This window comes from Gymnoscopelus braueri (assembly GCF_963280865.1).
Source record: "Gymnoscopelus braueri genome assembly, chromosome: 4".
Lineage (NCBI taxonomy): Eukaryota > Metazoa > Chordata > Actinopteri > Myctophiformes > Myctophidae > Gymnoscopelus > Gymnoscopelus braueri.
This window is the reverse complement of record NC_137605.1, coordinates 30,247,568-30,273,777: the sequence shown is the minus strand read 5'-3', so window position 1 is coordinate 30,273,777 and position 26,210 is coordinate 30,247,568. Positions and strand designations below refer to the sequence as shown.

The 26,210-nt window shown below is 43.3% G+C and overlaps 1 protein-coding gene across 7 annotated transcripts in view; it reads left to right on the top strand.

Moving 5' to 3' along the window:
• mef2d (myocyte enhancer factor 2d) overlaps positions 1 to 26,210 on the top strand; it is a 77,159-nt gene that overhangs the window by 10,776 nt on the left and 40,173 nt on the right. For 5 of the 7 annotated variants that reach the window (XM_080425451.1, XM_080425452.1, XM_080425449.1 and 2 more), the window contains exons 2-3: positions 17,711 to 18,109; positions 23,226 to 23,429. In XM_080425451.1, the coding sequence (XP_080281577.1) occupies positions 18,056 to 18,109; positions 23,226 to 23,429 (258 nt within the window). In that variant the 5' untranslated portion in view covers positions 17,711 to 18,055. Of the gene's footprint in view, positions 1 to 8,613; positions 8,823 to 17,710; positions 18,110 to 23,225; positions 23,430 to 26,210 lie in introns of those variants that run through there. The other 2 variants (XM_080425453.1, XM_080425448.1) reach the window with 1 other exon arrangement.

Below are 26,210 nucleotides of genomic sequence, written 5' to 3'. Positions count from 1 at the left end.
ACCCGGGATTACTGTTATGCACAAAGCCTATTGTATGAACGCAGAGTAAGGATGAAATTGAGGAAAAGGGGAACTTTCTCTGTCATTATGGGTTGTACTGTAAACACTGTTGTTTCAGTAGATTATGATAATTATCAAGACTGAAATGGCACATCAAAAGTGTGATAGTGTCGTGTCCCCTCAACTCTGAAGCTCACTCAGAGTTATATGGTATATAGTATAAGTTCACAATGCACTGCATCATGACGCGTTGTGAGCTTGTAGATCGGTTATTTTAGGCATGCGGCGGCGACACCAGCATGCAACTACAGGCTTTAGGAGTGCTACTGCGCGCCATACAGGAACAGGGTGAATGATGAGAGAAATGGAAAACAGTGATATGGTTGTTACAAAAAATGGTTGTGCAAGAAAAGTGAGGGGAAGTTTTTGCCCAATTTTGCACACACAGCAAGTTTACCTCAAATCCGAAGATTCTTTTTTTCTTTCTTTCACCCAGTGGTTTTCTTATCCAATCCAGAGAAGTGCTGTGCTTTCAAATCCTCTCTCTTTTTCAAGCTTTACTCCTTTACAAACTAATACTTGTCCTAAATAACCTGACAGCGTTCCATCACCATAGTTTGTTTCACTACAAAAGTTTATCCGACAAAAGCTTTTGGGGAGTATTTGGTGGTGGGTACAAGATATCATATACACACATTTCTGAATCAAAATATGCCATTTCACCTCTTATACAGTTGTATCAATGGAAGTAATGCACCCCACGCTGCAGTATCTACTGGCAAAATGTAGCTCTCTCAGCTAAAACACTTTAAATTGAGTTGAACCTGTGCATGTTACATGTATATTGGTGGTCTGATTTTATTATAGGCCTACATATACACAGTCAAATCTGACACTATATCATGTATATGTTAAAGGAGATACACCATGAATTTAACTTGTTTTAATTTTTGTATATATTTTTGGGCTCCCCAGTGTCCCTTGTACTAAAAAAAAATGTTTTTTTTAACACTCAGTCTTTCATCTTCTTTACATGGATTTTCTGAATGGGTGTGTCTGAACAGGCCATTTCACATTTTCCCCATGGTGATGTCACCATGGGGCCCTCATTTTAATAGTCCCGCCCCCTCATTTTCAGTCTCTACCTCCCTTATTGTTTACAACCGGCGCCATTGGCCGTATTCTAATGAGGGCGGGGAAAAGCAGTGAGGAGGGCGGGGGGACGTGATGATTGACAGACACACTTCCTCAATAGTGCCCCTCTGCCCGAAGAGGACGTTTTAGTATTGCAGCTGAAAAGGCTTGGAATGACAGACAGACAGATTATGAAAAAAAAATTCTGGGTGGTTGTTTAGGCTTAAACCTGTATAAAACGTATTAAGGGACAATATTTATATAAAATAAATATTTTTTAAATTAATGGTGTATCTCCTTTAAGCCATGATTGACTAGTGGTATTTTCGGGGAAAACCCGTATATTGTGTTTTCAAATATGTATGGATTAACACAACTGTCCGTTGATCTCTGTCACATATTCCTGTCAACATAATTCCACTTACTGTAGGACACTAGTAAGGGAAAGCAAAGGAGCTTATGGCTTTTGGCCCATAGTTCTATGCTCCACAACACTCTACAGTAGCATCTGTTACCACATTCATAGATGGTACACATGCTGGTTGAAGCCACACAGTCTAACCTCCCAAGCCACTCAAACACATGCTGTTAGGCCATAAAGCCTTGTTTTAAAGGACTGGGGAGGAGATAGCACAGATATGCGTGTGCGTGTGTGCGTGTGTGTGCGTGTGTGTGTGTGTGTGCGTGTGCGTGTGTGGCCTGCGTGTGTGAGTGTGTGTTGTCCTTTTTGCATTTAGGGACTGGGGTAGGGGTGCATGTGAGCGATATGTGGTTACTGGTGGGGTTCAGAGAGGACAATTCCTCTGGAGTCACAACAGGTGTGTGTGTGTGGGTGTGGGTGGGTGGGTGGAGAACTGAAGGGAATTATGAGCTAGGGTCTGAGGGGGGGGGGGGGGGGGTGTTGTGAAGGTTCCCCTCTGCCCCACCTGTAGCCTGTCAGCTGTTGTAAGCCTGTTAAAACGTCAGCTGTTTCTGAGGAGAAGTGTGTGTGTGTGTGTGTGTGTGTGTGTGTGTGTGTGTGTGTGTGTGTGTGTGTGTGTGTGTGTGTGTGTGTGTGTGTGTGTGTGTGTGTGGTGGACAGTGTCAGAGAAACAGGGGATAAGGCAGAATGGGAGGGGCTGAGTGTGACCATGTGGGTCTCGCTGCCCCCCCCCTCCCCACCCCCCCCCCCCCCGCACATCAAACGCTTCGTCGCCTGTGGGGATTTGTTTGTGCACAACACAGCGCCTCGTGTCTACGTTGCAACGCCATGACAGTTGGGATTTGCTGTCCGGGAGTGTGTGTCAAGGAGCTCATAAACCACCCAGGTTCATGTCTCCTCAGGAGTCAACTGCCTCCATGCTTTGAATACCAAATCCATCCACAGCTCACATAGCAGAACGGCATGGGAGTGAGACAGACCCGCTGGAACTTCACGTTATTTGTTGATCATGTCTTTAGATTACAGGATGACAGATGAGAACCACAGGTTATTATTCCATGGAAGTTAATCGTGCACTACTAGAAAAACCTGTTTTAATTCGCTTCATTATTTTGTCTTCTTTTTTTTTAAACTTAATTTTCATGTACAGTAATAGTAATTCTTAAATAGAAAAAAAAAAGAAACAATGCTTTTATTTTACAGGATGTCTAAGAAAATAAATAGTATAGTTGATTTTATTTGATAAACCTTGAATTAAATATATCAGCAAGCATAGACCATAAATATTACACAGCAAAGGCACACAGGGTGTATGTTCATTGTGGTTCTTCAATTGTTTTAGAGGCATTTAGACAGAGAAAAACTGATTTGACTTATGCACTGCTAACAGATATATTAGTCAGTATTATTCATGTACAGTATGTTCCATTTGGAACTCACTGCTAACACACTGAGCAGGTGAATCCAGGTGAAAGTTTTGATCTCTTAAGGCAACTCCGCACCAAACAGACTCGTCCAGACTATTGCAGACTACTCCAGACTGCAACAGACTGGTATTCGGTTGGCAAAAGTTACCATTTAAGTCTGTCAGCCGACTGGCCATTCATGTGCTAATTTGACTTTTAGCGTGCCAGCGTTGCCAGGTCTGCTTATTATAAGCGACTTTGGGCTTGTTTCCCTGCAAAGCCACTTAGGGATGTTCCCAGCGTTTTTTCTTCACTGACGTGCAGTGGTGTAAGTAACTAGTACATTTACTCAAGTACTGTACTTAAGTACAATTTTGAGGTACTTTTACTTTACTGGAGTATTTCCAATTGTCTATACTTGTACTCCACAACAATTATTTGAAATGTTTAGTTACTAGTTACTTTGCAGATATAAATCATTATGAAACATACATTAACCACTTTAGCCCTATTTTATACCTATAAGCTATTTGAAAATAGCAGATCTACAAGCTCACAACGTGTTGCGATGCACGCGTTCTGAGCTTGTAGATCTGCTATTTTCAAACATTTTTGTACTTTTACTTTTGGTACTTTAAGTACATTTTTATACCAATACTTTAGTACTTTTACTCAAGTAAATGTTGAATTCTGGACTTTTACTTGTAACAGACTCAGAGTACATCTATTGCATTCAAGCCTGGAATTTCGTCATTTTAGGGGCAAGGCCACTTGGCCTTTGGTGTTGTAATTTTTTGGAGGGCACAAAGGCCCTGCCCGGTCTTCCTGCCAGGGCAGGAAGGCCATCCAAAAAAATAATAATGATTTTTAAGTCCAAAAATGATTTTTAAGTCCACGGAAATAATGCATTTAACTTGAAGGTTAAGGATCATTGTATTTTAATATATTATAAGAATAGTATAACTATCTGTGAAATATAACCCATTTATTTCACAAAATAATGTGTTGGCAAATGACCAATATTTAGTTATATAGGTCTCAATATGTCACATTCAGCCCTGGACTTCACTGACTGAAGTAGGGGTCACATTAATCACATTAGATTCACAGAATGTATTTTACCCACAAGTTATTTTCATTCAAATGAAATGTGAATGAACTTGCACTAATAATGACTTTAGTTGATTTTTCACTCTTTAAAATATAGTATTTCTTAATTATTAATAATTACAGCTTGTAGATTGGCTATTTTCACGATTTTAAATTGTTTTTAAATAATAATAAAAAAGGAACATACAAGATTTCCACCCGACAGCCATAATATAATAGCCAATATATGGTTCTGTATCAGTATATGAGTCCGTTTTTGAGGATTTCATTCTAATTGGCTACTATGCCTGCAGATGAATTTCATGAGCCTGGGTAGGTCACCCTGGCTTGGAGATATGCCCTGTAGCGCACACTCCGCCAGTGGTGTAAAGTAACTAAGTACATTTACTCAAGTACTGTACTTAAGTACACTTTTGAGGATTTTTTACTTTACTGGAGTATTTCTAATTTTCAGTACTTTTACTTCTACTCCATACATCTCTGAGGAAAATATTCTACTTTTACTCCACTACAATTATTTGAAAACTTTAGTTATTAGTTACTTTGCAGATATAAATTATTACATTATAAAACATACAGTAACCACTTTAGCTCTATTTTATACCTAGGCTATTTGAAAATAGCCGATCTACAAGCTCACAACGCGTCGCGTTGTGAGCTTGTAGATCTGCTATTTTCAAACATTTGAGTACTTTTACTTTTGGTACTTTAAGTACATTTTGATACCAATACTTTTGTACTTTCACTCAAGTACATTTTTAATTCGGGACTTTTACTTGTAACGGAGTACTTCTACATTGCAGTATTGATACTTTTACTTAAGTAAAACATTTGAGTACTTTTTCCACCACTGCGCTCCACACAGCAGCAGCAGGTGAAAGCAATTCACTTAAACGAGGGTTGTGTTGCGCACCAAAACTGCGCAAAACTAGGTCAAATCAATCAATCTCTCTCTCTCTCTCTGGGAGCAACAACGAGAAACAGTGAATGTAGGTTTTCATAGACATGGTCGCTTGTTTCTCTCACATAATCTGGCAACACCGACAGCCCTTTGTTGTCACTGCCACTGCTCTGCCAGTCGGCTAAAAAGCTGAACATGTTCGGTCGGCTCTGGGTCGGCCGAAAAGGTCCCGACGGACCCCTAACCGACTGGCCGACGGACCCCTAACCGACTGGCCGACGCTTCCCGAAGCCAAATCGGCCCAAAGTCGGGCCGATTTGGATTGGTCTGGAGCCAGCTTTATGAGAGAAGAGAGAGGTTGCAGTAAGTGGCTTACATGTATGTGGAGAAAGAGAAAAGATGTTGAGAGGTTATAGACCTTTAAAACAAAGGGAAGGGAGTGTAACCTAATACAAGAACGGTTTCCTAATGTTTTGTACATTTAGTATAACATGGAATGTCCACAGAAAAGAGGACAGGCGGTGTTAAGAGCGCAGAAGGACCTCTGTGGTGGCAGCTGAGTGAGGCACAGGGAAGGGAACGGGTTGTAGCGTCTGTTGGGGCTCGTCTTGCCAGCTCTTGACCTTTAACCTTTAGCTGTGATAGCTCAGGGGGCTGGGTGATACCAACGCTTCCTGGATTAGGTGAGCAGGGATATACAGTAGATTAAAAACAAGGATACATATGCTGTAGAGATACATATGCTGTATCATTCCATGTATGGTATTTCTTTGTAAAATTCCCTAGCTTTTGTCTAAGAGCAATTTATGCTTGTACTTCAATCAGCTCATATTACTGGGCATATCGTCCTTGTTCATTTGAACAAAGGTTTGATTGGTAAGAAGCTTATTTTATTTGTGTGTGCCTTTTTGAACGGGATTGCAATATACTTGTTCAAAATAACCTTTTACAATAACACATGGGATTACACCTGGTAAATGAGCTGTGAATGGCACATAAAAAAGGCTGTATTATTTTACACACAAACTTTGTGTAGCTACTAGCTACTGTAGTTTGAGACAGTACAAATGTTGCCAAATTGTACTTTTTCATTACAAGAGTATTTCACATCTTGTGTCATTGGTATTGTTAGTATGTTCAGTCGAACCGTAGCCATGCTACTCCCAAGCTAGACATGTGGATGTGTTGAAGATGATGCATCCTTTTGAAGTGTGTTGCATCAAGAAGAAATGATTGGGTAGGGTAGAACTGAGCTGAGGATTCATTTGAACTACTCAAGAGCTTTGTGACAGCTGTTATCACCAAGTGCTCAAAACCTGCTGAATGGTTCCAATTCCCTGTGAGCCTAGTTTGAGTTGCACGTAATACATTTATCATATGACTATTTCAGCATTGGCAGTATTAAATGTACAGTATGCTGCAGAAGAGCACAAAAGCCTGGTTAGATTAAAGAACACTGGACTTAGATGTTATATGAAGTAATGGCGTAGACCAAATGACTGATGGGTGTGTTTTGTTTTGGAAATGTATTATATTTTGATCATGTTGGCAGTTATTTTTGACAGACCTTCACAAAAAGAGCATAACAAAGCATGTTGACAATTCCTCAGTGATGTGAGAGAGCCTTTCATATTATTTATCTATTTATTCAACTTCCAAATCATCGAGAGGGAGAGAGATGTACCTAATCATCACATTATTCATTCATTGTCAAACACTGTGAAGCATGTGTTTATTCACAATCAATTAGTCATTCACCACAAAGATAACACACTGCATTATGCACACATTGAACATACAGTAAGCTCTCGAGGTTTTTTTTATGTGTTTTGTTTGTTTTTTGGTGGCTCGCGTTTTAAACAAGTGTCGCCTCTCTTCTATGCATTCTTCTCAACATTGTGTCAGTTTCCACAGCCAGGTTTTCCTGCCACGGTGCATGGATACACATCAGGGCTGTGAGTGAGCGTACATGAAGCTCTGTTTGTACGCTTCTGTATTTACTCTCAGCATAAATATACTGCCTCCAGGCACATGAGCTTCGCTTTTTCCTCTCCATCCTCTCACTACTTTGTAGCAGAAGAAAGAATAAATAACCCCTCATTCTGCCAATCCACCATCGCCCCAGCCCCCCCCCTCCCCTCCTCAATGCCTGTTCTCCACCACATGCAGCCATGCACCACACAGTCTTGGGCAGCACTCACATTTGTTGCAGGAAGACAGGAGCTAGGCACATAGATCCCCTTATTAGGCTTTGGGCCAACACAATGTGTTCAACATGGAGGGCCCCAGGCTGCCTTGCACACAGACGACAAATGGGGAGGCAGGCAGGGAAAAAAACCTGGACAAGGGGCAGTGAGATAAGGCCACTACCAATCACTTGTGTTTGTTGTGGAAGTAATTGTGTCCCCGATGTTCTGGCATGAGCCTTGTGTGTTTAGGGCTGTTGTATATTTTTCCCATCCATGGGCAGATTTCCTGCTTTGATAGACAAAGTTGGCCCGTTTTTATTTTTTTCTTCTGCCCTTCGCCAAAAGATTTATCCATATAAGTTATTTGCTTTGAGACACGATTGCCCTTTGGAATTTTGCCCCCCGTTTAACCCATTGGACCCTGGGCACAGACGGTTCCGTCGCCCGTACATATATGCGCTGTGGTGTGTGGAAACTCAGTGACACAACTGTTCAACAGACTCCTGGCCTCCCGTTTCCCACACCCTCCTGGCCCCCTCAGAGATTTCAAGGTCAGGAAAGGGCACAGCCTGAGATTCCCTCCTTGGGAAGCAGCGTCACTGCTGAAAATGGACAGGGATGACAATCCTCTTCCACAATGTTGTCCACAAAACAGCCATCTAGAGTATCTCTTTAAATTCGGATTAGTGAACTTTTGATGTCCGTGGCTTCGGGGACAGTTCAGAGTTATCAGTGGTGCCGTCGACGGCCTTCGGTGGATTTGACGGGAGAGATGCAACAACGCGTCGGTTGAGGATTGGCAGCCGAGGGAAAGCATTTTGGCTCCACAGTGCACACAGATCAGCCTGCGCAGAACAGGACAATACTGGTGCGCTGAACTTCCCAACAGCTGAGCATTTGACTGTATGTGTGTGTGTGTGTGTAAATTTCTAGAAGGGCGAGAAGGGCTGCAAGGGGCCATTAGAACAAAAGGTACCGTATGCGGGCAGCTGCCATCGCACCACCAGAAAGCTTGTGATCTTTTTTCTTTACTCTTTTATTCAACCAGGTTACCATTGAGATGGTAATCCCTTTTACACTCACAAATGGGCATAAGGATCAGGATGAGGTGTTCGAATGTACTCAAGTGATGGACCTGACACACTGCATGATACAGAGACCCCCCCCCACCCCCCCCACACACACACACACACACACACACACACACACACACACACACACACACACACACACACACACACACATCGTCACATCCATCTCACATCTCAGATGCCAGCATGGACACTGATGAATTGGCGCCAGTTGCTGAAGGCATATTAGGGCAAAGGGTGGTGTGGGAGGGGTTTAAGGGTGTGAGGCTTGGGGGGCGGGGGTGACAAGGAGCAGCAGGGGATGGGAAGTCCAAAGGGAAGGGTAGTTTGGGGAGGGGGTATCCACTATCCAGACAGGAAGGTGTAGCACGAGCAGTTGTCATTTCTACCCACTGATGGCAGGATGGCACATGTGCTGCTTTAAGTTGGAAACCAGTCGATCAAGGATTAGGAGCTTTTGTGATCTCTGACTTGGAATATATTCTGCATTTGGATTTTCCTTATTTCTTCAAGTAATTGGTTCTGCTTGCTTCAGAACAGTTCCATTGACCTGGTCTTTTAATTTTGACGGTAAGGGCAATTATTTCAAGCGTTGGGTTTATGAGTCAGTCTACTGTAAACTGTGACATAATGTGCCTGTAGTCATTTGTAATAATGTGCGTGGGTTAAATTCCATTACTGTCTACTGTTGAAGTGTGACCATTCATGTTGCTTAGCTGGGCTAAAGAAAAGGAAAAAAAATCCATGATTTTGGTAAAAGTACAGCAATCCTAAATGATGTCTTGTTAAAGGGTTCCTCGCTGTGCTTTGAGCACTTGTGGCCTTTTTCTGATCGGTCTAGGAAATTATTGACCGCCGGTGCCTCTGAGGGCTTTACAAGGTAGATAGCGAGGAGTGTGCAGTGACTTGCTGTTTGGCCTGCACCTCGTCAACCATGGAGCTGACACCTTGCCTTGCTCAGAAATCTGCTAATGGATTGCGGTGGCAAAGGTGGCTCTTTGTGGTCTATATCTGCCTGCCTGTACAGGTATATATCCTCTGTAATAGCCATCACAACAGAAACACATGGCTCTCCTAAACTACTGATCTGTCTAAAGCTGGTTAGAGAGCTCTTCCTAAAGTTAAGAATACTTTTAATGTGTTTGCTCAGTGGGAGCTGAACTAAATGTTTAGACTAGTGGTTTTCAATCTGTGGGTCGGGACCCCCAGGGGGTCCCCCACATGATTCTTTTTTTTTTGGGGGGGGGGGGTCCCCAGATGACATTGAAGTGACAATTTAAGGACCTTTTTAATACCTAAAAAATAAAATAAAAAAGACCATTACTGCTACAAAAGTGATCAACAAACTATACTATAAAAACTGGTCAAACATTGGCCACATTTTTAATGACATAAGAAAGAGGCTTTTTTTTTTTATATATCGAGGCGTTGTAAGCTTGTAGTCAAACACAATGTAATGCCTCAACTACTACATTCTAAGTGCTTTTCAGGGTGGGGGTTACCCAGTTCAAATATGATTCTTTTGGGGGGTCACGGCCTGAAAAGGTTGAGAACCACTGATTTAGATGATTGTAAATCTGTTATTCATGTTACGTCATTTGCTCACTGTGTAATAGCAACCATTAGTAACAGAATGCTTACCTCGTGGCCTTTATCATTTAAAGCCATTCAAAGGGACATGGCAAGGACTCGTGTTTCTTTGAACAGCTGCTCTATCACCGGCTGTTTGAAGGGAGTCTTCACAAGAAGACTGACCTAGCTTGATCACTTTAGATGTGGCTACTTTGAAAGTACTGTCCCTCAGCCAAAGAACGTCACAGTTCCCATTTAACACACAGACTTGAAAGCGAGGACTAATGTGCTCCATACGTTGTGACACGCTCTCGAAGCAGGGGTAAGAGAAGAAAGTGGCATTGCAAACATGCACACACACAATACAATCACATTTTTGGTATTTGTACATTCAGGTTACTCACTGTACAGTGGGAACGTACACACATTCCAACTTCACTAATGGCACCTGAAAAACCAGCAAAATGGTTTTGTGGTGAACGTTCTGAAAAGGGCATGTATCTCAACACTGAACAAAAACATTCCAACACCTACTCACCTGCACTGGTGAAAAATAAATAAACATGAATGATACCATTCCATGATATATTTAGGTGCACGACAGCTTGATCTTGATCTTGCTTGTCTGCCTCTTTTGTAAAGGCTTTCATTGATGGGAACGTGTTCGACTGGTGATGATGCTCAGCGTTTGTACACACGCAGATTCAGTCACACGCCCTCTCTCCTCAAATGTCACACTGATGTCCTCATTGTTTTATCCAGAGGGCATTTTTCCTCTCTCTCTCTCTCTCTCTCTCTCTCTCTCTCTCTCTCTCTCTCTCTCTCTCTCTCTCTCTCTCTCTCTCTCTCTCCTCACTTTCTCTCCCACAGAACTTAGTTGTTGCAAGACATCACATTTTGAGGTGAAGGGAAATGTTATGGGTTTGGTGCCTATGTAAATCCCCTTGGAAAGCAGAATAAACATTTGACATTTGAATTCATATTTCAGCCATTAGCTCATCCTCGTGTTCCAAACAACTTGACATTGGTGTGAATGTGTATCTTCAGCTTCTCGCTAAAAACAACTTTGACAGGAATGGCTATTCAAACCGTGTTCTTCTAATCATAGGATTGTCTTCACTAGGCCACCCGGCTCCTACAGCACTAGGCTAAATGGAACAAAAAAATCATAGTCTCTCATTTTATGGGTTTCTTCTTGTAAGAAATACTGAAAGTAAACAGCAACAGCAATCAATTTTTACTTTACGCGCACGCACACACGGCTACTTTGCACGCACACGCACACGCACACACGCACGCTCACGCGCACATGCACACACACACACACACACACACACACACACACACACACACACACACACACACACACACACACACACACACACACACACACACACACACACACACACACACGCACACACACACACACACACTTCTGTGGTAGTTTTCTGACTTTTGTCCCCTCCATTGATTTCACTGAGCTGGGTAATTCCTGTTGTGTATTACATTCTTCCAATGTGAGTGCATCTGATTGCTGTAACCCAAGGAGGCGATTTTGACCATGGCGCCAGCGCAACAAAATGATACTCAATATTGTGTGCACCTTCCTTCTTTTTGTTTCATCTGATTATCCAATAGCCACACGCCTTCCAGGGATGGGTGTGTCGGCTGCGGTGTCACTGATGTAACCTGACAGGTCAAACCACATAGTCCACTCCTGTGACGCTATGACAGGGGCAAGCTTCATGTCAACAAGTATTGCGTTGACTGCCAACCACCAGTCCTTTCATGGTCCACAAGTTTTCAGTTTAAGAAAGACGTGAAGGACAAAAGGGACCTTTGCCACGTGCGTGAGTGTGTGCTTATGCTATGTCCTTCTATGAGTTTTTCCTTTTCTTTTTTTTTTGCTGTTTGTGTGCGATAAGCCATGAGCGTGAACATTTGATCTGTGACTGTTGCAGTGTCCTGGGTTAAATACTATTTGGGCTTATGTTTTTCTGTTTTCTTCGGGTGCATATGTGTGCGTGTGTGTGTGTGACTGTGTGTGTTTATTTGTTTTTGTGTGTGTTTGAGAGAGTGTGTATATGTGTATGTGCGCATGCGCGGGTAGACTGCAGTATTGACAGGGCCTGGCAGCGGGGGCGTGATTCACGAGCTGAGAGGCACAGATCTCCTTACTGCCCCTCCCAATCCTCCTCCAGTTCTCCCAGCCCCCTCCGCTTAGAATTGCTGCACTTGCACTGCAATGGCCATCCCTAATCCTCAAGACCTCTCCAAAGACCCACCCATGATTAGTTAAGAGGAGGTGGGGGGGGGCGGGGGGGGCTTCATATTCCACTGGCAGAGCTGGCACAATTTCACAGTCATAAGCCAAGCTCCAGACGCAGGGCCAGCTCCCCTCTGTTCACCCATTGTCCCGTCATAAATTGCAAGCACTCCCGAGTTCAACTGCCTTGTACCTGTCAATCCCCTTGAGGCAGGTCTCTCTGAAGACATTTTGCGGCGTGCAGTTTGAATGAGTGAGCAGACGGTCACCAGGCAGAGCGTGTTGGGAGCTGTGCAGGATGGTTGCCCAGGAACATGAGGCAACAGGCTGTAAATATCCCACAGCTGGTGCTGGCAGAACCCCCCCCCAAGGTTGGGGCACAAATGCAATCGAGTCCCTCCGGGTCAGATGAGGGAATTCAGTCGCCCAGTTAGAACCCCCATTTGTGTCTCTGTCTGTCATGGTGACAGGCTAACTTGTCGTATTGTTACTACTCTTACTGTTTGTTTATTTCTTAAACTAGTTGTCAGTCCGTCCTCCTGACTACTTCTTATTGAGAGAGGCACATAGGCGAGGTACTAGAAAGATACACGGTACTGGCCAGATTTGCCAGATGACACTACACTGTCACTAGTCATTGTCTTTCTCGCTATACAGGTGGATCAGAAAAGCCATTCATTGATTGTTATGCATGGTGCAACTTTACCCAGCTGCCTTTTATTTGGTTTTATTTGATTCCTCTATCACATTTTGGTTGTATGGAAAGCGTGACAGTGCCATTCATTATCTGGTGTTTTGTCCATCACTTGAGTCCCCCCCCCCACGTTCCCTGATTCTGTTGACTGCTGAGATGCTGAATATTGTCATCGTATTGATCTGCCTGGACCTTAAACTGAGGGACAGATCTGTCATCTTGATAGCCTGCTTCAGAGGCCATGACACCAGTGTCTAGATGGAGACTAGTGGTCCTACATGAAACCTGACGCCCCCAGGAGATCTGGAGGTGACTTGTGTAAGATCAGCCATGTCTGCCAATAACATCTCCCAGCATACAGCAGATAACGTTACAGAGCTGAGGTTGTAAATGTACCCCCGCTCCCCAACAAGAAACATACTACCGTAATACATAAATATAGGCAATTTACTTTGCGTACAGATCGACACCTACCGGTAATTTGGTTGGAAAGATTAACATAGCAACGTACGCTGTGTAGTGGACACATTTATCAATAGCACTTTACAGCACAATGAATATATGCCTGTACCATTTTCAGCATCGACAGAATGACCCTTAAAATATTAGTGCCACACTTTACCTTTTGAGCCATACAGGACAAGGTTAATGAGTGTTTGTGTAAGTACAGTGTAGGCTGTTATGGATTGTGCAGTGGGGTTTTCTATGGAGCTGGCTGTGGTCAGCTCTGGCAGGCACTGGTGCTGAGTGGGAGAGGTGATGGATTTCTCAGCAGTGCTCTGGCCTGGCTCCAGCAGCCAACAACCCCCCACCAACCTCCACCGTCAACCGTTATCTCCCTGCTCCAGGCTGCTATACTGCCACTTATACACTAGGACAGTAAGGATGGACATGCAGGAGGACACACACACACGCGCGCGCGCGCGTATGCATGCGCACAACACACATGCGTGCGCTCACACACGCACGCACGCACGCGCACACACACACAAACTGCCTAAACTGTAAACTGTAAACACACACACACACACACACACACACACACACACACACACACACACACACACACATACACACACACACACACACACACACACACACACACACACACACACACACACACACACACACACACACACACACACAGTACAGAGAGAGAGAGAGAGAGAGAGAGAGGACAGGACACATATACAGACCATTATATTGATTTGTGTATATTATTGGCTGATATTTTCATTTCACAGATGTAGCATTATCAGTATTTGACAATGCACCGGTGTGATCAGCACAAAGAGATTTCAAAACAATGACACTAAACTAAATATATGTCCAACTCGGCAACTCCATTACACAATATCTGTTCAAGACTGTGGGGTTAAGACTCAGAGCCATTTTTACAAATCAAATATTGATCATTTTCATGCCCCGTAGTGCTATCTGACACAATATTCATATACTGGTCAGTACACACATGCTTATGACCACATACTCAATTGTGGCACAGTGGAACATTTAATTAAAACAAATGTGTAAAAATCCTCAGTGTTAATAATGTATCCATATCCGTAACTCAGAGATTGCAAAATGTACATTTGTAAATTAATAATTTGACAGGGTATATGCTGTGTGCCATTCGAGTGGTTTATTTTCTTTATGTCGTGACTCAGTCAGGACCTTGGTGCACCTTCACTGCAGGCTGTGGCACATTTGACCAGTGGGAGGTTGGTTGCTGGCTCATGCAGTGCAGAGTACCACCTTGCAGCTCGTGGCTTTCCACCCACATAGCCTGAATAGGAGTTTGAGGCTCTGAAATGCTTAACAGGCCCAGCAACAGATGTGGCGGATAACGATACTGACCAACATTTTCTAACTGTTCTTTTGTGGATTTAATCTTTGTCGGGGGCTGCTCCGGGGCTGTGACCTAGAATGCCCTCTTTGATGCTTAGCTGTCATATATTTTACAGTGATAGCGTTATTTTCCACCATGTAATCATATATAATAATACACTTTATTTATATTCTAAAACAGGGCTTACAAAGTGCTTTACTAAATAAAACAGTATAAGAGATAATAAAAACCAAGCAAGATATAAAAAATCTAGAACAATAAAATGAGATGTAAGAATGGTAAAAGAGCCACAAAAAGCCAGTATTACATTTCTTTTTTGGAGTGACTAAAAACTAAGAAGAAATTAAATGCATTACTCTATGAATTATTCTAATTATGGTTATTGTTATTTTCATCCTCGTTGTTTTTTCTTCCCCTAGACATAATTGTTTGTACAAATATCATTACAAGAATTTAACTACATAAATAGATCAATATCAACTAAGGGCAGGCAACATACTACATCTTCTCTCTCTCTAAATAAATCTTATTTGTCCTTGAATATTAGCCTATAATCTAGGGCAGGCTAACAAATCAAATTAATTATATCTCTCAAAAAGATTCAGATTCCCTACAAAATGATGTAAAGAACCGAAATATTCAGATATGTGAAATTACCTGGATCAACTGTAGTGTACATACAATCTCAGTACTAATTTCCTTCTTTAATTTTTTGAGCTAGGCTAACATTCATGTCATGTTACCAGCAAAATAGCCAAATATTGTATTGTACATCCTTCAATATTGTACATTTCCTTCACCCAACTACCTTCCTACTGTAGGTCCCTACCTGCAGTTCATATCCATTGGTGTACCTCAGGGTTAGCCAGGCTCGCTGTAAAATCTGTAATTAGTCTGTTTGTCTTTGTCCAGAGCTTCTCTGTCACTCTCCCTTGCTCAGTGAGGCAGCAGACACACTCCAGACCCCCTGCCTTCCATGTGAGAGTAGATATTCTGTCTGACATCAGACATGGGAAGTGAGCTCCAGCAACATGAAGGGTAAAAGGTCGAGACTTGACCACCCCAAGCAGATAAAGCTGCCTTTTCATGTGCAATCAGCCCACAGCCGAAATACAAATCGCACCAAGTGCTGCCTTTGTTTGAACTGCAGACCAATGCTTACAGAGACTGGAACAGTCCTTCAGTCGGCTGTTAACGAGTGCAGCTGAGTGGTTATGAGCACACGCCACACACCTTGTACTAGTAAAACATTTTGATACAGCTGTATTTCATGAATATTGAATCCATTGTAATGTCATGTAATTATTGTCCGTCCCTCATGGGCAAAATAGTCCTTGTCAAGAATTCCCTTGTAAAATCGGAGGTCATTCTTCTTGCAGTTCTTTTATCAAGGTTTTTACAAAACAATTATGACACCCAAAACACCCTACAAACCGACCTCTCCGTCGCCCTGCCTCTGAGTCAAGCAAGCGGTGCATAATTCATGTAGGAAACTCATCATCCGGGCTAAACAAATTTGAAGCAAGTGTGCACTGGGCTGCCTGTCACGATTAATTGTCACACAAATAATTGCGATTAACGATTTAATTGCGTTTTTGTCGTTGAACTGGAACATGAATAAAAGTCACATTTATGTTTGGCTTTTTATGCTTTGAAGTTGCACAGGTTAGAGATGACAAATAACCTAAATATACAAAGAAATAACAATGTGACAGGCCTAGTGTGCACACAGCAGCACAAAACAAAACTCTCTCTTAGTTATTACGGCACAAGTATTGTACATGCCTTGTTTCACTAGAATGAACGTAAATTGGGGGTGTGATATTTTCTACTGATCTCCCAGGTATGGGGAATGCAAGCAATGTGGTAGAGTTGGTATGGTGTCTGCTCTGCACTCAAGGCTTTCCAGATGCTCTGGTTCTATTGCAGTGACTCGGCACCCACTGTCATGTGGCTGCGTGTGCGTGTGTGAGTGTGTGTCTACACACACACACACAGTCTGGATGTATATATAGAGAGCTATTTTTAAGGCTGAACCACAAATAGTAGTAGTGGGGTTTATAAACGGGCCTTTGCCTCTGTTGCCATTCCTCGGTTGCTGCATGCCGTCTTGTTTGTTCATTCATGAGTTTGCATGTATATGCACATTGCACAGACACTCTCAGGGCCTTTTCCGTTGCCCTTTCCCGTTTTTAAATTTCAATTCCTAATGTATCCTCTCTGTGTTTTTATTAAGAGATCCTTGCATATATATCATAACCCCCCTCGTATTTCACGGTTAGTTAAATATACCATCTTGAATTAGACGTGTTTTTCTAGCCTCTATCCTTCAAAGCGTCACATGGAATTAAGCAAATGCACTGGAGTTTAACTAACAGCGCATAATGTTAATGTTATCACCGGACCTAATACTCAATCTGATATCCAATGTGAATAATATCATACTATTCATTGGGGGGGGCGCACCCGGCCTAAGCAGGCTCATCATGGGCCACGGGGCTGGGTACTGGGTGCTCGGCACTCCACGCTCTGCTCTGCCTTCGATTTGGGAACCACATGCGGCATGTCAGGCGGGCCAGGCCCGGGCAGCCAGTTGGCGGATCAGTGATGTGGCGGTGATGCCTCTAATGAAGCTGACACAGCACAGCCTCCCTCCATACAGGCCCCCGGGGGTCTCCTGCTCCGTAGTGTGCGGCACAATTCAGCCCCCACTCCGCGCACACACGCACACACACACGCACACACACACACACACACACACACACACACACACACACACACACACACACACACACACACACACACACACACACACACACACACACACACACACACACACACACACACGCACAGGAAACACTACCCCCCCCCCCCCCCAACTACGTATCTTCCCGCTAATTTGATGGTGCAGAACTCTTCTTTAAATGTCTGTATGTCGTTTTCTTTTATACTTGGAAGGGTTAAGGCTAAGACGATGTTGATAGAAACCAAAGTGGGTCACGTTAGACAAACAATGCCTCTTTCCCCTTCTCTGAGCGTATGAGTCTGATGAATGGCTCTCTCTCTCTGTTTTCCAGGAGTTCCAGCAGAAGTCAAGAAAGGGGGGATAGAGGATCCAAGTTCAGCCGGAGAGTGGATGAGCTACAAAGGACCATGGTCTGAAAAGGGCACTGCACATCAACCCCATTACTTCTGTCCGCCGCCTCCCTTTTTTTTATTTTAGTCTACGGGGGTAAGAGAGCCTCCAGCCCAGCTGCTTCAGACAGGTGGAGCAGAGAGGAAGAGAAGCCTCGACAAGGACCCCAAGACACCGGCAAACACTCAGCGCCTACTTGGCACCAGAGCAGCCACCTCAGGACAGCTGTGACCTCTGACCTCACCACGCCCCCTTCCATTGCCCCTCCCACCGCCACACCGGAACCATGGGGAGGAAAAAGATTCAAATTCAGCGGATCACCGACGAACGCAACAGACAGGTTGGACTGTGTGTGTGTGTGTGTGTGTGTGTGTGTGTGTGTGTGTGTGTGTGTGTGTGTGTGTGTGTGTGTGTGTGTGTGTGTGTGTGTGTGACCCTCACGTGAATACTATTCCCACAAGGATGTGTACTGTTTGCATGTCCCATGTAGCATCACATGACTTGATGTTGAGCGGTCCACAGTGTCACAGCAGAACAATGGTATCATGTTTTATGAATATCGTGTGACTCTGCATGGGATTCTCAGTCGCGTTTCAGTGAAAACACAGAAAGTGTGAAATTCTTCAAAAATGCTCCGGTTACATCACAGCATTGTTGGAGAGGATGAAAGGGTAAACGATCCATCTAAAATGATTCTAACTGGTAAATGGGCTTTGCTCCATTGAGCAGATTGAGTAATGGATTTCATGTGCCTGCCTTCCTAAAGAGAGACAGACAGAATGACAGACAGACAGACAGACAGACAGACAGACAGACAGACAGACAGACAGACAGACAGACAGACAGACAGACAGACAGACAGACAGACAGACAGTCAGACAGACAGAGAGATGGTGTGAGACAGAGTGAGTTAGTCTGCAGATCATATTGTGCACTATTAGCGCCTGCACATAACCACCAAGATATTACAACCGTTGAGAGAGAGTGAGGAGGGGCTGCAAGTTAAGACACTAGGAGACCCAAGGGCCTGAAATTAATCCTCATTTTTTTTCCTCATAAATCTTAAAAGGTTTCATTTCCATACAGGAGACAAAACTATGCCTCCAGGGTTTCAAGCAGTATGGTGGTGCGTTATTCAGCAGTGCACAATCAGGCTGGGAACATGAAACGATCTCTGATGGGAGACAATTCTGTTTAATGGAGCTCGCACTGGTATCAGGTGGCAAGAGTATTTGTCAATGGTGGCTGAGGTAATGTTCTGTCTAGTTTATACCACCATACTTCCAGGATCAAATGTTATCTTTTGACCAGGGTCATGCTTTTCCATCATACTAGAGAGTGTTTATTTTTTTGTATCTAAATGCTCTATCATTCCATTCACAGTGACTTAAGCCAGTGTTTGTGCAAAATACAAATGCATTGCAATGTGTTTAAATTTGCATTTGACGTGCTTGGTTTGTCTTTTAGATACAGTGGCACTTTTAATGCAACTGTAGAATGAGCCCACATTCATAGCATGGAGTTACATTTAAATGTACTCTCAAGATGTTGCTGTTTATATGATAGAGAAGGGAAGAAGAGACAAAAAGGGAGAATAGTTTTCATATGCTTCTTGTTTTGTTGTCGTTGTGTTGTTGAGCTTCCCAAACAGCTTCTGTGTACTTGAAGTAGTCTGTCACTCGTGTCTGTGTTGACTCTAAAGGCTGTTCTAAGCACTCAATAAATTCAGATTGGAGCTGAGCTTGGAAGTTTAAGAAGACCAAATACAAATATACAATTGAAGGTTTATAGCTGTAAGAAGTTGTACAGTGATATAAAGAATAACTAGGGCTGGAAATTGTTGGGTATGTTTTGATGACAATACCACTTTTCAAATTCTAAAACTTTCTAAAACTCTTAAAGTATAAATTGTTTTCTCAACACTTTGCTTTGTTGAATGAAAACACAAAATTCAAGTCAATTTTATTTATGAAGCATGTTTAACAAAAACAAAAGTGCTACACAATGAAGACAAGTTGAATCAGTAAAGACCTCATTCAATTTCAAAATAAGATGCATGACATACAGTACAATTAACCAAACACAACACAGCTATTCAAAAAGGTATCATGTTATTATATAACAGAGTATACTTTTCTATTTGATATTTGTGTTCATTTCCCTTTCTTTTTTTAAATCTCTGTAGGAAAAAAGATCAGATTTTTTAAATCTGGGGTGTTCAAACCTTTACTAGCTTTTATAAGCTAATGATTCAATGAATTTGATATTGATGACAAACAACAAAACAAAACAATTACACATTATCATCTGAATGGTTAATTTAACTCAAAGTGTAATAATTGACCTGTATTTTACACTCTGATTTGACTGTGTATGACAAATTAGAGCAATACAATCATGCCCATGCACTCACTCACGCACACACACACACACACACACACACACACACACACACGCACACGCACACGCACACGCACACGCACACGCACAATGGTTTAGCTCCTGAATACAGCTGTGACCTGCTCACTGCCTATAAACCAATTATACCTCTCAGATCATCAGACACTATAGTCTCATAACTGTGCCTGGAATAAAACCTAAGTCTGGTGAAGGTGCATAGTCGCTGGTACTTCTCTCTAGAACAAACTAACTGATGACCTGAGTGACATCTGTGTCCTCTATGAAGTTTAAGGGGCCGGGTCCACAGAGAACGCCTTTTGAGTTAAGGAGCGCTTTGGATATCATGTCCATGGCGCTCGCACACAGCGTGATGCCCGCACCGTTCGAACGTCAACCATCAAGGTGCTCACTGCTCAAACGTCGTGTCATCTGCTTTATTAGCACGTATAGCTTAGCTGAAACAACGTAAACAAGGGCTTCTCATGGTTGTGTTAACAATTCAACGTCGGTCGTAAATTACCGGCTTGTCATATATATACAGTATATATATATATATATATATATATATATATATATATATATATATATATATATATATATATATATATATGTATATATATATATATATATATATATACTGTTATAATTATTTTACTTAGTGCTATGTTAATACAATAAAACAAGCACATCTGCGGTAGTTGGTGCTGGTCTCTCTACTCTTCCAGGGAGAACATTTGAGTATGTTGACCTTGTCAACCTAATGATTGACCTAATGGTTTTGGGAGTGTGGTAGAAATTTGGTCTCTAATGCGAGAGACCCAGGTTCGAATCTGGGGGTCGGACATAAAGTTGCGGATTGCAGCTTCCTAGACTGTTAGTATTAGTCTTATCTGTGCGTGTGTGTGTGTGTGTGTTGTCGTGTGGGTAGAGTGGGGGGAATATGTGGATGCATGGGTTTTATAAATGCTGCATTGTGGGTACTTTATGTTGTACATTGTATACAGTATCTGTACATGTCCTTGTTTGTCTGTAATGTGAAGCTCTTAGTTTACTGTGTATGAAATGGGCTATATAAATTTGACTTGACTTAAATGTCCTTTTCTCTCTGTACTGAGGCTGTTTTATTCTTCAGTTGCCATTGGTTACCTCACACTTCTATTCTTAATGTCAATTACTATGAGCTTATTTATGGTGGTGTTTGCATCAAAAACACAAGAACCAGAGTTAGTACCTGGCAGAAAAGAACAAAATGCGCAAAATTAACGACAAACAAAATGTAGTGGTGGCTTTTGTTCTGTTCTGTTCTGTTTTTGTTAGCAAGGATGAATAATCTTATAAGTAATTTGTTGTGTTTGTGGCAGTGCGCTACGTGACACCAGTCGTCCCACTGTCACCTTGTCACCTTCTATTCATTACCCTCTTCCAGCCGACCCCTAATTTTTTCATTTCCTCCGTATTCTGACACTGTTGAGTACTTCTGCTCTCACTGTTCATGTGTATGTGCACAACAGAGAGAGAGAGAGAGAGAGAGAGAGAGAGAGAGAGAGAGAGAGATACGGTACAGTGAGATATACTGTAGAGATGGAAGAGCAAAATAAAGAGAGAGAAATAGAGGGATGTGAAAAAAGAGAGGAAAACAAGAGGGACGATCATCGTAGGAGTGTGTGATGAGGTGGGAAATGGGGGTGGAGCGCACGTGGGGGCGGGGCGGGGGGGTGGGATGTGGTAGACGGTTGCCAATGGATACGACCCCAATATAATTTGATTTGTGGCAGCGGGAAGCAATGAGTGAGTGAAAGTGTGTGTGTGTGTGTGTGTGTGGTGGTGGGGGGGGGGGGGAGACTAGTGAGGAGGAAGGGAGGGTGTGAGAGAAAACGAAAGAGAGAAGAGAGAGAAGAGGAGAGGAATAGAAAATGAGGGCGAGAAAATGTGAGACAGCGGAAGGAAAGGAGAGGGAAGGAGTAAGGGAGGAGGAGAAGGAGGAGGAGGAGGGCGGGCTGCCTCGTGCCCCACAGAGAGACATCAGTGTAACATGGCGGGTGCTGAAGCAATTAGAAAGAGAGAGGAGGGGAGAGAGGAGAGATGGATGGATAGGGTGGGTGAAAGAGAGATGGAGACAAGGTCTCACATGGCAGCTGTCGTGTCAGTCGGTGTCTCTCTCTCTCTCTCTCTCTCTCTCTCTCTCTCTCTCTCTCTCTCTCTCTCGCTCTCTCTCACCAGGTCTCTCTCGACTCACTTCCCCCTCTGTGTGTGTGTGCGTGTACGTGTGCGTGTGCGCGTGCGTGCGCTCGCGCGCTTGCGTGCGTGTGTGTGTGTGTGTGTGTGTGTGTGTGTGTGTGTGTGTGTGTGTGTGTGTGTGTGTGTGATCCAGCCAATTGAAACCAAACAAAGCCAAATCTCCCTGTATCGTAAATGCCACCCAGTATACCAGAGGAGCACTAATGAAAACAACCAATAAGCACGGTGGGATTCACCGACCCCACCAGTGACGCCTTTAATTAACCAGAGCTGTGGTACCGCAACACCGCTGTCTTTTGATGTGATGTTTGTTCACACTTTGAGTGCCTCTAAAAGATCTGTGTGTGAGTGTGTGCATGTCGGTTTACACAGGAACATGCGCATGTGTGTGTGTGTGTGTGTGTGTGTGTGTGTGTGTGTGTGTGTGTGAGAGAGAGAGAAAGAGGAAGAGATTGATTTTAAGTTGTTATGATTCTCTTAAGGAGCCTGTCTTATAAGCTGTGTTCCTAATATATCTGTACTGTTGACATTCCATATTCTCTTACATTGTGCATCTTACAAAGGCACACACACACACACGCACGCACGCACGCACGCACGCACGCACGCACGCACCCACGCACGCGCGCACACACACACACACACACACACACACACACACACACACACACACACACACACACACACACACACACACACACACACAAAGTCTTATATACACTGTCCTCCCAAATATTAAATTTCTTTTCTTTTCACTCTCCCCCCTCCCTCCCTCCCTCTCTGTCTGTCTGTCTGTCTGTCTGTCTGTCTGTCTCCAGGTGACGTTCACAAAGAGGAAGTTTGGTCTGATGAAGAAGGCCTATGAGCTCAGTGTGTTGTGCGACTGTGAGATCGCCCTCATCATCTTCAACCACTCCAACAAGCTGTTCCAGTACGCCAGCACAGACATGGACAAGGTTCTGCTCAAGTACACCGAATATAATGAGCCCCACGAGAGCCGGACAAATGCTGACATCATTGAGGTAAAGCGTGGGGGAGAGGCGTGAGGAAAGAAAGGGGAGGGGGAGGAGGGGGGATAAGTGTTACAGAGAGATTCAATTCCATGCTAAATGACAAGCCGTTAACCCCATGGGACTTTGTCAAGATGTCAATGATAATGCTGTGGTTTTTGTTTGGATGGGCATGCCCTTGGCTACTATGATTTTTCTCTTATTATTCCTATGGAGCAAGAGGGCAGGCATTGATTTGTTGTTTATTGACTTAGTGTGTCGTTATAAAGTTATGTCAGAGACGATACTGTTCATCCGGTCTAGTCAAGACCAAGACAAGGACATTTGAGTCTTTTTTGCTTTTTCAGTCATTTTAGTCATTATGACAATTGATTCCTCCCCACACCCTGCTGTTGCAGGGCCGGATACAGGATTTTTTTAATTGGGGGGGCAATAGGAAATAGTGAGGAAATAGTGAGAAAGCATTATTTTACACCTTGGCTATACAAAAATAGCAGATATACAAGCTCATAGCGCGGCACCGAGTGCCGCGCTACGAGCTTGTAGATCTACTATTTTTGAAATGTTTTGAAAATATATGCAAATCCTTGAATATATATTGTTTTAAAGCAAACAAATTCCAATCTTTGGGGGGCAGTCAGGGCATTTGGGGGGGCATTGCCCCCCCCCTTGCCTATGCCTAGATCCGGCCCTGTGCTGTTGTCATTGCTTTTGTATCCTACTGACTCCACCTACCAGTGAGGAGCCCTCAACGGGAGGACGTAGAGCCTCTCTGCTGACAGGTGCCGCCTCAGCCCGTAGGGTTTACGTGCAGTAAACAATTATCAGTATCACCCTCCCCCCGTCCGGCTTCCCTCCCCCAAACACAGGCCAATGCTCGTGTGGTAGACGCTCGACAAAGCCACCACAGTGGATTCAAACCCACATGGTGGTGGGCAGGTACTTTATAAACTGCGCCACCTCAGCGCAACGGTTTAGTGCCGAGTCCAGTGCGGTCTAGTTTAGTATATTTGCAGTCCAGTTCCGTCTACTCCCATTTCACTCTTGTCCAATGTGGTTTAGTTCAGCTCAGTCCATTCTAACATGTTTGGAGCCATTGCCTGGCCTGATGCCTGGCAGCATGCAGAGAGGACAGGAATACACAGTAAAAATCCTCCGTGTTCATTTGACTCTGAAAGTGTAATAAATGGTACACATGGACAGTTTTTACATGCTCAGAGTAATATTAACACTGAGGATTTTGTTGTGTAGGGACAGCTGGACCTCCTGTCACCTCCCCCTGGCCTTGGCCACATCAATACCCAGAGTCTCGCCCAACAACAACAAGCCAAAGGGAACACGCCTGGAACCAATGGCAATAGTACTGGCACAAAATGGCCACCATGTAAAGGATTAACCTAGAGATGAGGCTGAAATTCGATCTTTATTTGCATGCTTACTATAGAGGTTAAGTGAGAAGGTGTGGAACCCACTGCGACCCGTCTGTAGATGGCCAAAGAATTCATCTATGGTCCTTTATTTATTTATGTACTGCTGTAAAAAGCTGCACTGGAACCTCCTAAAGCCAGATTTATACTTCGTCGTATGGCTAAGTACGACCGATCTACTGTAGAAGCTAACTCACAATGTGTCGCATTGCGTCGTAGATGCTATTTCCCTTGCAGGACACTGTTGTACGACTAAGATCAGGCTTAAGTGAACATGTCCACGAGTGAGCTCATGGACATGCCTTGTTGACCCTTTTATTCATAATGGCCCACACATGAATTGAACACGGAATGATTAGAGATATGATTCAGTGAGGCGTGCAGCACACTGCAGCTCAGCACTTGTACCTCAGATGACTTAAAAACAGGATTTATTTAGAACATTTTCACTTGTTAAGTGTGCCTATTGCTCCATAGGGATTTGCGAATGGTCAAATATCAATACTGGCTGCTCCGGGGATCCTTAGTCAGCACCGTCACTTTCTTCATGAAATCCTTTTTCATTTTTGTTATATGTTTAACAAATGGCAAAGCAGACTCTGGTACTATTATTATTATTATTATCCTGGAGAAGCTAATATGAGAGGGTAACTGCTCCTGATCTCCCTATGAACGCATGCATGTAAGAAGGGATGTACCAGAGTGATAAGAAATATCACTTAAACAAAAGTGTAAACAAGAAACCTACATGTACTCACTACGAATAAGTGTCTAAATCAAATGTTAGCAGGGCAGATGCCTCAAGATAAAAACAAAGCATTTAATAATAAAGAAGTCTCTGGGAAAGTGTTGATGAGTCAGATTTGGCCCTTCGTCAGCTGAAGATACGACTGAGGTAGCAGTTTGGATTTGGCTTGATATCTTCGCATCTTCTATATCTCTACCTCTTTTCCTTTCTCTCTCTCTCTTTCTCTCTCTCCCTGTTTGTCTCACAACATATCATCCTCTCTCCATTCTGCCGTCCTAAACTCGCTTTCCATCTGTCTAATCTTCTGATTATCTGTCCCCGTGTGACTCTCGGTAGTTTTCGGTCTATCTTTCTCCGTTCTGTGCCTTTTGTTGTTTCTGTCTTTCTGTCAGTTCCTCTCGCTGTCTCTTTTTCGCCAACTTTCGCCCTGTTTTATTTGCTTGTGTGTGTAGAGGTAAGGGTTTTCTGTAGGCTGTATCTCCAGCTGCAGATGGCTCTTAAGTGTGTGTGCGTGTGTGTGTGTGTGTGTGTGTGTGTGTGTGTGTGTGTGTGTGTGTGTGTGTGTGTGTGTGTGTGTGTGTGTGTGTGTGTGTGTATGTGTGTGTGTGTGTGTGTGTG